At 44.0% G+C, this 13,858-nt stretch overlaps 1 protein-coding gene across 3 annotated transcripts in view; it reads left to right on the plus strand.

Annotated features, from left to right (window-relative positions):
• The window catches only part of DNAH3 (dynein axonemal heavy chain 3), a 180,099-nt gene extending 167,697 nt beyond the window's left edge, over window positions 1-12,402 (plus strand). For all 3 annotated transcript variants that reach the window (XM_088029049.1, XM_088029048.1, XM_028095231.2), the window contains 6 exons: window positions 3,964-4,118; window positions 4,934-5,101; window positions 6,673-6,815; window positions 9,581-9,785; window positions 10,468-10,605; window positions 12,049-12,402. In XM_088029049.1, coding sequence (XP_087885175.1) covers window positions 3,964-4,118; window positions 4,934-5,101; window positions 6,673-6,815; window positions 9,581-9,785; window positions 10,468-10,605; window positions 12,049-12,402 — 1,163 coding nt within the window. The remainder of the gene's footprint in view (window positions 1-3,963; window positions 4,119-4,933; window positions 5,102-6,672; window positions 6,816-9,580; window positions 9,786-10,467; window positions 10,606-12,048) is intronic.
• The last annotated feature ends 1,456 nt before the right edge of the window (window positions 12,403-13,858 follow it).

Consider the following 13,858-nt stretch of genomic DNA (forward strand, 5'->3'; position numbering starts at 1 on the left):
CCTGTATCATACTCCACCCTTCTACCCTTCTGATCCCATCTCTATTCATTTACTTACTCACTCAGTATTCATCTTTCAACTAACATTGAGCTCTTACTAATGCTGGTCACCATGCCAGATATTGTAAAAAACTAAGATACAATTCCTACCTTCAAGCGGCTCACAGTCTACAAAGGAAAATATATACATATACGTATAAATAAATGACAGGGTACCTGGGTGGTTCAGTCGGTTGGGCATCTGCCTTCGGCTCGGTCATGATCTTGGGGTCCTGGAATCGAGCTCCGCATTGGGCTCTCTGCTTAGCAGGGAGTCTGCTTCTCCTTCTCCCTCTGCCCTTCCCCGCACTCGGGCTCTCTCTGTCTCTCTCTCTCAAGTAAATAGATAAAATCTTTTTTTAAAAAGAAATAAAAGACAATACAGTGGTAAGTTCAACAAGAGAAATATTTATGAAGTAGAAAGGTAGCACAATGATTAAATCTCAGGGATGGGGTAGGGGATGATCATGGAGAACTTCCTGAAGGCATAAAGGATGAGTTTTGAGGGACGAATAGGAGTTTATAAGTGGAAGAAGAAAGTAGGGTAGGCCATGGGAAGGAAGAAGGAGAGCATTCCCAACAGAGGTTCCCTGAGGTGAAAACAGCACTTGCTGTTTTGTATTAAAGCAGTCTATCAGCAACCTTTTATTAGTCACCCAATATATACTAGTACATAATATGGAAGAACGTAAATGTATAAAATTTGGTTGCTTCCCTCAAGGAACACATCATGTAACCCCAGAGATAGGAGATAAACTATAGACGGGCTAAGTGAGTGGAATACCATGGCCAAAGGTCAAAATGCATCTTAGTAGGAAAACCCTGGGCATTTTCAAGATTACACACAAGTTTCTTCCTTAGCTCCATATGTTAGGGAGTTTGTCTGGATACGTTCCCCGATCATGCGGCAGGCACTCTATATACACAGTCATCACATCCAGTCTCCATAGCAACCTTATGAGCTTCACGTTAGTGACCCCATTTTATAGCTGGTGAGACTGAGGCCTCTGGACAGTAGTTCTCAACCAAGGGCAGTTTAGCCCCCAAGGGGACATTTGGCAATGTCTGGAGACATTTTTGGCTGCTACTGAGTAGAAGCCGGGGTTGCTGCTAAACATGCATCATTGTCCTACAATGCATAGGACAGCCCCCACCACACAGAACTATCCAGTGCAACATGTTAATAGTGCGAAGATTGAGAAATCTTGCTTTAGAGTAATTAAGTTCAGTTGTAAAAGGTCACGCAGACCTTAACTCAGCACACTGTCCCCTGCAACAAAACCCCAAGTGACACACACAACATAAGGTCAATGGCTATTAGAACTTCTCTAAAGAAGTGAGTCCTATTCCTATCATTTCAGGCCATTCAGAGGCACATGCCAGTGCTCTTCTTCAGAATGCAGAATGAATGTGGGGCACTTGGGTGGCTCAGTCGTTAAGCGTCTGTCTTCGGCTCAGGTCATGATCCCAGGGTCCTGGGATCGAGCCCCACATCGGGCTCCCTGCTCTGCGGGAAGCCTGCTTCTCCCTCTCCCACTCCCCCTGCTTGTGTTCCTGCTCTCTCTCTCTCTCTGTCAAATAAATAAATAAATAAATCTTAAAATAAATAAATAAATAAATGTTTAAAAAAAATAAAAGAATGCAGAATGAATGCATCGTTGCCCTGGGGTATGGTTTTAGTATTGGACTCTCAGCAGCTCATAAAGCGACCTGCCCCAACCGTGTCAGCCAGCATGAGGATACTCACTTTCCACCTATTCCCATCAGGATGGACTAGTTAGGCTGAGATAATCAACAATCTGCACATCTCAAGGGTGTAAGAGGTCAAAGGTCCATTTCTCACCCTCTCTACATGTCCAGTGTGAATCGGCAAGGGTCTGTGCTCATTGTCATTATTTACCAGGGGCACGGCTGGCAAAAGCTCCAGTGACTCTCGATGCCACGTTTCAGGACGTATGTGTGTGTCATAATGCCACAGGGAGAACACTGAAGGGCTTGTGCCAGGAATCAAGTGCACACGAACTCGTCTCCCACACCCTGCCCCCTGCAAGGGACCCAGAGAAGTGCAACCTGCCTATATGCGTGGCAGGAAAGAAAAAAAAAAACAAATATGGATGATCATTAGAACTCTGTACTGACTAATCAGAGACAGGTCTCATTTTTTGGACAGTTGTTATCAAATTAGATGGCCCAAAGTCAATACATTCTTTTTTTTTTTTTTTTTAGTTTTCATGTTTTTTTTAATTTTTTATTGTTATGTTAATCACCATATATTACATAATTTGTTTTGGTGTAGTGTTCCATGATTCATTGTTTGTGCATAACACCCAGTGCTCCATGCAGAATGTGCCCTCTTTAATACCCATCACCAGGCTAACCCATCCCCCCACCCTCCTCCCCTCTAGAAACCTCAGTTTGTTTTTCAGAGTCCATCATCTCTCCTGGTTCGTCTCCCCCTCTGACTTACTCCCCTTCATTCTTCCTCTCCTGCTATCTTCTTCTTTTTCTTTTTTCTTAAAATATGTTGCGTTATTTGTTTCAGATCTGTGATTCAACAGTCTTACACAATTCACAGCGCTCACTGTAGCACATATCTTCCCCAATGTCTATCACCCAGCCACCCCCTCCCTCCCATCCCCGACCACTCCAGCAACCCTCAGTTTGTTCCTGAGATTAAGAATTCCTCATATCAGTGAGGTCATATGATACATGTCCTTCTCTGATTGAAAGTCAATACATTCTTAAATCGATACCCCCAGCCCTTTAGCAGGGAGAGTAGAGACCTTAGAAGAGACAAAAGCATATCCTGGTGCCGTAGGAACTTCTGCTCTTGCTACCAGAATAGACATATAAGTAGCTATAAAGAAATGTACCTATCAATGGTCTGGACAGCTTCTGCCAGGGCTCAAATTACTCAAGAAGTATGAGCTTCCCCTTAGACCCTTACTTCTCCCTTAATGAACCACCCAGATCCTCCTCCTAGGCATTCAGACCCCTCCAAAACCAAGAGAAGCTGAGGTCTCTCACCCTGAACTTGGGCCATATTTCCTATTTCTTGTCTGTAGACCTGTGTCTTCCTGGAATGGTTGGGATTGGAAATGAGCCCATCTTTCACACACACACTATACACGCAAATGTGTTTCCTCCCTGCAGACTAGTGTGTTGTCCATAACTACAAAATACCAGGTAGCACCCACATACTGTGGAATCTGGACAGCTAGAAAATGCGTCGTGGGGTTAGTGAGAACAATTTGATGTGGCTTCCAAAGAGTTACCTAATTCTTTTTGTAGAAATCTGAGTGTAGAAACCTGAGTCTCAGAGAATGATATTAATGAAGGGGGTGGAGTATCCCAAAGCAGGATGTATGGGATAATCTCAATTTTCTAAAATAAATAAATATATGTATTTATAATAGCTATAATAAATTGAATGCTTTCTGTGTGCCAAGCACTATACTAGATGTTTTATAAGCTTTATTAACCACAACCTTGTAAAACGGTTACTGCAATTATCTCTACTTCTTGATGGATAAGGAACTGCTGGAATTGGAACCCAGGACTGTCCCATGCCAGAGTGCTTGTCCTGAACCATCTTTCTGTAATGCTTTTCACATATGTATACACACATACCCACATACCTGAAGAAGTCTAAATGTTCATAGTTACCTCTGGCGGAATTATTGGCGATTTTAGTGTTTTTCTTTCAGTTTATTTCTGCTTTGTAACTTCTAATAAGGTGAATAGGTACTATTTTTGTAGCAAACATAATACCAAAAAGGCCTGGTGTCATCCCAAGGTGAGCATTGGTTTTAGCAACCCTGTGTCTCAGCAGAGCTCCTTGGCTGGAAGAATCCTGTTTTAGGTTAATGACCAAGTTCATTATGACCTTCCTTGGGCTCAACTTCTTCCTGTTGGTTGTCCCCAGGGGAATGTAATTACGGAGGCAGAGTGACTGATGACAAAGACAGGCGTCTCCTGCTGTCCCTTCTGTCCACGTTCTACTGCAAGGAAATTGAGGAGGATCATTACTGTCTCGCTCCTGGAGACATTTACTACATCCCTCCTCATGGCTCCTACCAGGTGAGGGGCTCGGCAATCCCCATGTGGCTAGGGGCTGCAGTGTAGGCAAGGAGGGCCTAGAGGTAGCCTTGGGCTTCCTGACTTAGGCCCATAAACTATTTCCAAAAAGCCCCTAAGAGAGACATTATTACTCTTTAATGAAAACTGAGCATTTGATAGATAAGGCTTTTTCAAAATGTGGGGTCCATCTTGGGGAGTTAAGGGGACAGATGGCTAAAATGAGGCCTTAGTAGTAAACAGGCTGGAAATTGGTACTTGAAAACAAAGGTTCAAAGGGGAAGGACAGAAAAACTGGATGGAAGAATGGGACAGGAAAAAGAAAACAGGAAATCTGTGAGAGATTGAAAAGAGTTTTCTTTTTTTGAACACCTGTTATATGTCAAGGCCTAGTCCTCTGTAACCTGACTTATCTTCCCATTTACAAATAAGGAAACTGGGTGTCAAGGTAACACAATTAGTCTGCAATAGAGCTAGGATCCAAATCCAGTTCTGTCTCAATGCAGAGCCAGAACTACTGGGAGGCAGGGGGGAAACAAAGAGAAGCTAGGGGTGGGAAGGGAGATACTCAGACCTCTGCCTTCATACTCACTCCCCAGAAAACTGTATGAGGAAGAGCTTGGGATGTGTTCACCCTGTGTGTGTGTTGGCGGGGGGGGCGGTCGGGGGGGGGTGTTGGTGTGTGGCGTGGTGGGCAGGCGTGGCCCGTGCTACCAACCCAGTGTGATTCTTGCTTGGGTTAGGTCTGGCCAAGCCCTGAGTGATCTCTGGGACACCAGGGCACCCGGGTTTGTGTCAATTGAAGATTTCCTTTCCAGTCCTATATCGACTATCTCAGGAACCTACCCATCACAGCCCACCCAGAAGTCTTTGGCCTCCATGAGAATGCTGACATCACCAAGGACAACCAGGAAACCAACCAGCTGTTTCAAGGGGTGCTGCTGACCCTCCCTAGGCAGGCAGGAGGGAGTGGCAAATCCCCTCAGGTAACCAGGTGTTGGGCAGGAGACATAATTCTGTTTCCCGGGCAGTTTTCCACCTGGTGGTCACGCAGGATTGTGGCTGATGACCAGGAGGGCAGAAGAGTGGAGGTCTAGCAGACCCCTGAGGGGAGAGTATGGGTGCCCGGGTCTTCCTGCTGAGAGTCCTTAGATACAGAGCTGGAAGAGCACCAGTGTTTCCAGATTGTCAGCTGCTCCTGGATACTCCTCATGATTCGTTGCTATACCCATATATCATCTACACTCCATTTACATAATATTTAAAACTAAATCTCTTTTGCTTAAAAACATTTCTTTTAAAAGCTGCTCATCAGTACCATAAGTGGAAACCCAATGTCATTTCCAAAAAAGTCATGACAGCCACAAAAAAGAAAATGAAAGTTAAATAGTTATTAGGTTCCTCACAGATGATGTCGCTGAGGCCCTGCTGGCTCCTTGCGGAAAGAGGAAGATCAGCCAGTGTTACAGAGCGTTTAATTAGCACTGATCCGAGACTTTGTCCTTGAGAAGAATGAAAAGTGAAAGGTGGCTGAAACTTGGAAAGAGAATGACTCTCTCACCATATGATTCAACATGATTTACTCCATGCCCTGGAAACACCTAGAATCAATCATTTTGGGTGCCTTTCATGGTTAGCGCACACTTTATGAAGCACAGACCCCGTCTACCATCCTCAGTCTACAGATGAGGGTGAAATGAGCATGAGAGTTAGACACCTGCTTCAAAGCATTCATCAGCTCAGGCAGAGCCAGACCCAGGACCACCATCTTCTGATGCCACCATGCCCTCTTCTTTCCCTGTCCTTCCCTTCCCTACCTTCCAAGCTAACCCATGTTCATGGCCTCTCAGCTATGGATTTCTCTTGATTTGGCTCATAGCGCCATAACTATAATAGGTATGAAGATAAAGTAGTCTGCTTGGTCTCAGTTTAGGGATGGAAATTCCCCCTCACAGAAGAGAGAAGAGGGAAGGAAGTGCTTGTTCCAAGCCTCTCAGATCCACAGGATGGCCAAGCTCTCTGTCTCTCCCACAGCCGGGTCCTACTCCTTGTTCCTCTAGGCCTGTCCCCTCTCCACTTGGCCAACTCCATTGCCCTGGACTATTCTTGTTCAACACTGAGGAATGGCCTACTGCCTTCCCAGGTGGCCTGTCCTGTCGCTGGCACTGAGCAAGAGGCCCATCTGTACCATGAGCTGGTTCTGAGACGCTGGCTGAGGGAGCTGTAGGAGATGCTCTCCTAGAGCTAACCTTAAAAGACAGGAGTTTGGCAGGGTTCAGTGCTGCCCTGAGGCTACCTGGCTGAGCAGGAATTCCCCGCCCAGCCCTCAGGCTGTCATTGCTCTGCTTTGTTACTTTCTGGGCCAAGAGGCGATGCCTTCCCAAAGACCAGTAGAGAGGTGAGGGCCCTCCTTTTCCCTGGGGCAGAATTGGCTTCTGTGGGAGAGGTCCCAGGAAGGTCATACAGACTCAATGCTCATTGGTTCAGGTTTACCCAGACAAAACCACAGTGCACAGGCCTTGTTTCTCATTCACCTCTCTACTGTCTGCTCTTTAAGGAAGTGATTGAAGAGCTGGCCCAGGACATACTCGCCAAGCTTCCCAATGACTTCGACCTGGAAGTGGTTGTGAAGTTGTACCCCGTGGTCTATGAGGAATCCATGAACACCGTCCTAAGGCAGGAGCTCATAAGATTCAACAGGTGGGCCCGATGGTCTTACTTGGATCCTGGGAACTTGGATCCTGGGAGTTGGAGTGTAGGGGTATGATCTCCTGGGCAGTAACAGATGTGTATGCTTGATAAGGGCTGCTGTGCAAAGGAAGTGGCTTGCCCCACTCACAGGGAGGGCTGTCAGTAGGGCCATCCCAGCATGTGTTCACCTACTGTTAAATCATTTTTTCTATTCATTCTCTCCCATTCATGCATATGACACCTGGAAAGTCAGGTTAAAACCAATACCAAGCAGGCTAATAGGAAAAGTAACTATTAGAACCACTTTTCTTAAGCCCTTAGTGTCACGTATGGTTCCAAGTACCATGCTTGTGTTTGCATTCAGCTGTATAGTAGTCTTTTGAAATATGCACAATTAGTAATCCCTCTGCCACCATTTTACAGATGAGAAAACTGAGACCCAGCAGAGTGAAGTAACTTGCACAAGGTCCCATAGTCATTCAGTGACAGAACTGAGTTTGAACCCAGGCTGTCTGATCCCAGAGCCCATGCACTTAGCCAATACGTGAAATCAATATGAACAGAGAAAGTGGTGGAGAGAAGTTTATCCCATTACCCCAACCACAGAGGTAGGGAAGGGGTGTTATGGGCTGGCCATGGGGCTAAGGGTGTCTGGCCCTACTCACTTCTCCAATTACTATATATAGCATAGAACCCAACAGATCATCTTGACTTGACTTCTAAATAAGACTGAAAGGATTCTCAAAGACCATCTGTGCCAAATGAGAAAAGTCATCACTTCTGCCTTCAAGTCCAAGGTTCTAACTCCTCCCAGTTCTTCATCTGTTACTATCTCCATTTGCCTCATTGCTCAGTTTTAGGGACAGCCCTGACTCTGAAGGACTAGAAAACTGGAAGAATGTCATCTAAAAATTCCTTGCCTTCCCAGTCTCAGGACTAGTTTCTAGAGTCAACAGGCGGTTGGCCATATGGGGGAACCAAACAAAGTATGGGGTATGAGCTAAGGATGCAGCAGTACTCCTGTGAGTCAGATACCTTGGCATGATGGGAGATGATTGTCATTCGTCCAGATGTTAAGCCTAATGGCTTGCCTCTTCTAAGGTCACTGGAACTCTTCCTTGGTGGTTGCAGGGGACTTCACTAGCCTTTACCACTGGTCATTGTAACAGAAGAGAACAGGCTAACAGCAATCTTATTTTCCAAAGATGGTCAATGGATTAATCACATTGAGTAATACTCTTACATTCCCCCCCAGTACTTTTTCTGACCTAGTCACCAAGTAGTATGAGAAGCCCGAAATGATTAGATGACAGTTCAGCTTCCAATTCAGGGAAGCCATTATTGTGTCTTTTAGGGCAAATGTTCCTTCTCTGGGAGCTAAAACCTTGAAACTAGCAGAACTCATAGTTGCAAAAATAGAAAAAGCTCTTGCAAGTAGGTCTTTAGGTGGAATAGCTACAGACCTTCAGTATAATCCCTCAGATGGTCACTCTGCCTCTTAACTCCTCAGCAAAGCACATGCACCAAATGTCTGACCCTTAAATTCCTCTTAGTAGGACTATTTAGTGATTACACATCCAGGAATCTCTTTCTTGTATTTGATCATTCTCATATCCCTTTGGCTGGGATTCCAAAAGTCTTTGGAGATGACAAGTTCTCTCTGGTGCATGCTCTTTGGCACTGTCAGGTGAATTCCCTCTGGGCTTGGCTAGGTCTCATAACATAAAGGCCAGAGAGAGAGACAGGCAAACTTGGCATCTCCCAGGATGCCCTTCAGCTGCCTTTTCTCAGGCATGGACCTCATAATCTATAAAAATAACAACTTTGACAATATGGATCAAATCCCTTCAAATTGTATTACCTTTTTTTAAAAAAGATTTATTTATTTCAGAGAGAGAGATAGAGGGAGAGAGCACATGCCTGGGGTGGAGGGACAGAGGAAGAGAGAAACTTAAGCAGACTCCACGCCCAGTGCAAAGCCCAACATGAGGCTTGATCTCACGACCCAGAGATCATGACCTGAGCCAAAACCAAGAGTCAGACACTTAACCTACTGTGCCACCAAGTGCCCAAATTTTATTACCTTTTGACCCAGAAATTCTACCATTACTAGGAAAATCATTAAAAGTTTCCACAAAGATTGATATGGATGGATGTTCCTAGCAATGTTGTTTACAGTGACAACAAACCTAGAAATAACATGTTACAGCAATAGGGAAATTGTTAAATAAAATGAAATACCTTGCAGTCATTAAAAAGGATGATTTAGGGGTGCCTGGGTGGCTTAGTCGTTAAGCATCTGCCTTCGGCTCAGGTCATGATCCCAGGGTCCTGGGATCGAGCCCCACATTGAGCTCCCTGCTCAGCCAGGAGCCTGTTTCTCCCTCTCCTGCTCCCCCTGCTTGTGTTCCCTCTCTAGCTGTCTCTCTCTCTGTGTCAAATAAATAAATAAAATCTTAAAAAAAAAAGGATGATTTAGGTTTCTATTGAATTGGAAAGATGCTCCCTCTATGCTAAGAGAGAAAAACAGATACCAAGAAAAATTTATGTTTACATACAGAAAAATTTGGAAAGATAAACATCAAAGTTATCTTTAGGTAATGAGATACTGTGTGATTTAATTTTCTTCTCATCTTCGTAATTTTTCTATGATGAGTGTATATCACTTGTATGACCTTTGAAAGAGGGGAAAAGTGAAAGGAGACCTGGAGTTAGTATACTTGGATAGAATAAAACCAGAGAGCCTGGCTGAGCCAGCTCCTTTGTTCTTGCAGGCTGACCAAAGTGGTTCGCGGAAGCCTCATTAATCTTGGCCAAGCTATCAAAGGGCAGGTCCTGATGTCCTCAGAGCTGGAGGATGTCTTCAGTAGCATGGTCGTGGGTAAAGTGCCAGCCATGTGGATGGCCAAGTCCTACCCATCATTAAAGCCACTGGGGGGCTATGTGGCTGACCTGCTGGCCCGCCTGGCCTTCTTCCAGGTACTTGGGAATCAGGGCAACTGGGTACCTGGCATGCTCATTCAGGTGTAGAGGACATTCTGAAATGGACTGAGCACCTACTAGAGACAATCTTCCCAGAGTTGAGGTGGGGGGGGGCAGGGGGAGACTTTTCAGAGTCTTTGGAAAGATTATAGCCTATAGAGACAAGAGTAGGAACCAGAATACATGTCACAAACTGGTGGCTCGTGGGCCAGATTCGACTGAAAGATATATTCGGTTTGGCTGCCTGGTAATTTAAATTTTTTGAGCAAGTGTGTCAACATTGAATTATTATACATAAAACTCCAGATATTCGTCCTACAAAAAAAAAGGAAGACCTGAAACAATGGGCCTGCATTCCTGAATGGCAACTATTATGAGAGAGTGCTGTTGGCTCAGTTTAGACAAGGCACATAGTTTCCACTGCTAGTCTCTGTTATACCCCTGATACCAGCTTGCACCAAGCTTTTCTTAAAGTAGAAATATATATAGAAATATATGTCTTTGTACCTTCATTTCAAAAGTGGGAAAATATAAGCTAAACTTAGAGGGCTGCCTGTTTTAAGAAAAATGAGAAAATGAGAAAAGATATTTTTCCTAATGGGACTCATTTACATTATCTGCCTTTGAACTATCTTTGATGTGTTGTTGATTTTGAATTTTTATTTCTGCGGCTCTCCAGGAATGGATTGACCATGGGCCCCCTGTGGTCTTTTGGATCTCTGGATTCTACTTCACACAGTCTTTTTTGACGGGTGTCTCTCAGAATTATGCCCGGAAATACACCATCCCCATTGACCACATCGGATTTGAGTTTGAGGTAGAGGTGCTTTGGGTTAGGCCAGCTCATGGGACCAACCAGGGAAAGCAATGTTGCCTATTTCTTAATGAGTCCGAACATTTGGATGTGTTAAGGCCCAAATGCTTCTGAGATGGTACAAATGAAGTATTTAGCACAAATTAAAATAGCTCCAAAGTTATTCCTGACAGAATCAGAGGATTCCCAAGGCTTTGTCTGTGTGTGTGTGTGTGTATGTGTGTGTGTATATATATATATATATATATATACACACACACATATATACACATATGGAATCTTCCCAGAGGAAAGCTCTGCCACCATTATACCATGAAAAATTGAAGCATCTTCCCCCACTGTTTATTCACCATGGCAGACTCTTCCTTTGGAAGGACTCATTTGGTCTTGGGTAGTCCTTTGCTTGGAGTGAAGTCAAAGGAATGTCCAGTAATCAAATATCAGTCTGTCCATATATAGAGAGAAAGGAGTAAGATCATCTTGTTGAGAGGTTGCAGACTGGTTGCCTAGGTCTTAATTTAGTTTATGAATGAATTTGATGGTCCTTGAAGACAATGTTAAGCTGAAATTAATGCAATAAAGTAACAAAATAACTGGATAAACATTGGAGAAAAAAGATAAAACCATCTTTTTTGATGTTGAAATGATTGTATACCTAGAAATCCTAAAGACTCTAAAAACACACCTATCAGAATACTGATAGGTATTAGAATACCGATATGGTGGCTGGATACTGGTTAAATATACAAAAATCAATAGCCTTTTCCTATTCTAGCAATAAGTACTTAGAAGTAAAAATGAGAAAAATATTCACAATAACAAAAAGATTACAATTTGAATGATTTTTAAATGGAGTTTGTGATCTCTGGTTCACCATAATCCCTACCACTCCTTGTTTTCCTACACTTGGACCATTTTCTGCATTCACCTGAAGGAATTTGACTTTGCCACCTCTGAACCTAAGCAGTGGTGTGCTGGAGCTGGCTTATATCAACTCACCAGAACCAGTTGTGGCTGGTTATTACATAGTTGATAGCCTAAAACTGACCATATGCACCATAGACATCAACAAAAACTACAAATCAAGGCTCTATTTCTCCCCACCAGAGAACTGCTTCACCAGCATGTGTCTGAATCTAACCCCTCACTTTATAGATCCAGGTCCAGAAAGGGAAAGGACTATGCAAGGTTGCTAAGCTATAGTTAACATGGCCTCCTGACTCCTACTTTAGTGCATTCTCTATGCCCACCATATATAAGGGCAGCATGCTGACTAGAGATCAGACCCAGTACATGTGTGAGGGCAGGAGGATTATCACAGAAGCCCCAGTGTCCTGGGAAATGCATTTGGGAAAGGCAGGCATTGCAGCAGATATTCTAATCTCTTCATGCTGCCCCATTTAGGGAAATGACAGGTAATAGAACTTACAGCTTCCTCTCTTCCAGGTAACCCCACAAGAAGCGGTCATGGAGAGTAGCCCAGAAGATGGGGCCTACATAAAAGGCCTCTTCTTAGAAGGTGCCCGCTGGGACAGGAAAACAAAGCAGATCGGGGAGTCTTTCCCCAAAATTCTCTATGACCCATTGCCCATTATTTGGCTGAAACCTGGGGAAAGTGCGATGTTTCTGCATCAGAACATTTATGTGTGTCCAGTCTACAAAACAAGTGCCCGAAGAGGCATCCTCTCTACCACAGGCCACTCCACCAACTATGTTCTCTCCATTGAACTACCAACAGACAGGCCCCAGAAGCACTGGATAAACCGAGGGGTAGCCTCTCTGTGCCAGCTGGATAATTAATGGCATCTGTCTCAATGCAGAAAATAAAAGGCATTTCATTCTTGACCACAGCCTAGCTTTCCTTTCGTAAGAGGCACCTGGTATGATGAGGATGGCAGCAGTTATATAAGTAGAGCACTTGCTATGAGCCAGGATTTCAGAACAGCCCTATAAAGTAGGTTATTATCATCATCCTCATTTGATGGCTGCAGAAACCATGATACAGAGAAGGTAAGTAAGATCTCCCAAATCAGATAGCTACTAAAATAGTGGAGCCTGGATTTGAACACCGACAGTGGGACTCTTTCTTCAACCTAGACCTTTAGCCATTTGGCTAAGCCCCTTTTTGGTTTTCTCTTGTCGGTTTTGCTATAACTGCCACTGAACTTTTAATTGCTTCTTTCCTCCTCTGTGTAGTCTCAGGTTCAAAGAGGATTGAGCTGCTTTCATTTTTTTAAGGTTTTGATATATTTGAAAATCACTTCTCACAACAATCATGTGGTGGGGTATTATTATGCCCATTTTAGAGATGCAGAAATGGAGGCTTAGAAAAATAACTAGCCCAAGCTTCCACAGTTCATCAGTGGTAGAACTGGGACACAAATACTTCTCTACTAGCCTGCAACAGATGCACAGAAATTTCAGGAAGAAAGGAGACATGAGAGAACCAGTATTTGTTGCAGGCCTACTGCATGCCATGGGTTGTGCCTGGGCCTTTAGATGTCTTGATTGTTCCTCTGTGGTACGTACGACAGTCTCTCCCTCTGGAGGTTCAGGGAAATTATGTAACTTGCCTAAGGTCACCCAGTTCTTTCACATTGCAGAGCCAGGTTTTGAGGCAAGGTCTGTCTGGCTCTAGAAGCCATGCATTTTTCACTGCCACATGCTGCCTCCCTGCCAACAACTTGGCTGTGTTATGATGTAGAATCTTAAATGTGTAGCTGCAACAGCCATGTCCAAAAAATTTCTAGTTTATCACTGTTTTCCCCCAGGGCCAGCTAGAAGGGAATCCTGAGGGATATGAAAATCACATTTTTGATATATTTACTTCTCAGCTAACTCCTTCACTTAGCTCTTTGGCTCTAAGTGACCTCCTTCGGGGCATTCCACTGGTCAGTTCATTGTTGAGCAAGGACATAAGGCTGGTTTCTCTGCCTCTTCACTAGAAGAAATGTCCTCAAGCTCTTTAATTGTTCCTGAATGTGGGAAGCTTCTGAGAACCAAACAAACATATTCCAGAAACCTTTTCATGGAAACATGGAATTGCTCAAATTCCAATTAAGAACCCTGAATTCTGGTATCAGCAAATTATCTGAGAGATCCTAGAGATTAAGTACAAAAGCGCCGTTCTCCAAATTGTTCCAGGAGGCAATAAAGAAACAGTGAAGAGGAGCAGTCTCTTACAACTCATTGCAAGTTATTTAATAGTTTTTTGGTTTTTGGCGGGGGGGAAAGACGGGGTTTTTTTTTACACCCC

Source organism: Eumetopias jubatus, unplaced genomic scaffold (assembly GCF_037043125.1).
Source record: "Eumetopias jubatus isolate StellerSeaLion01/CBP00866 unplaced genomic scaffold, mEumJub1_p1.0 scaffold_12, whole genome shotgun sequence".
NCBI classification, from domain to species: Eukaryota; Metazoa; Chordata; class Mammalia; order Carnivora; family Otariidae; genus Eumetopias; species Eumetopias jubatus.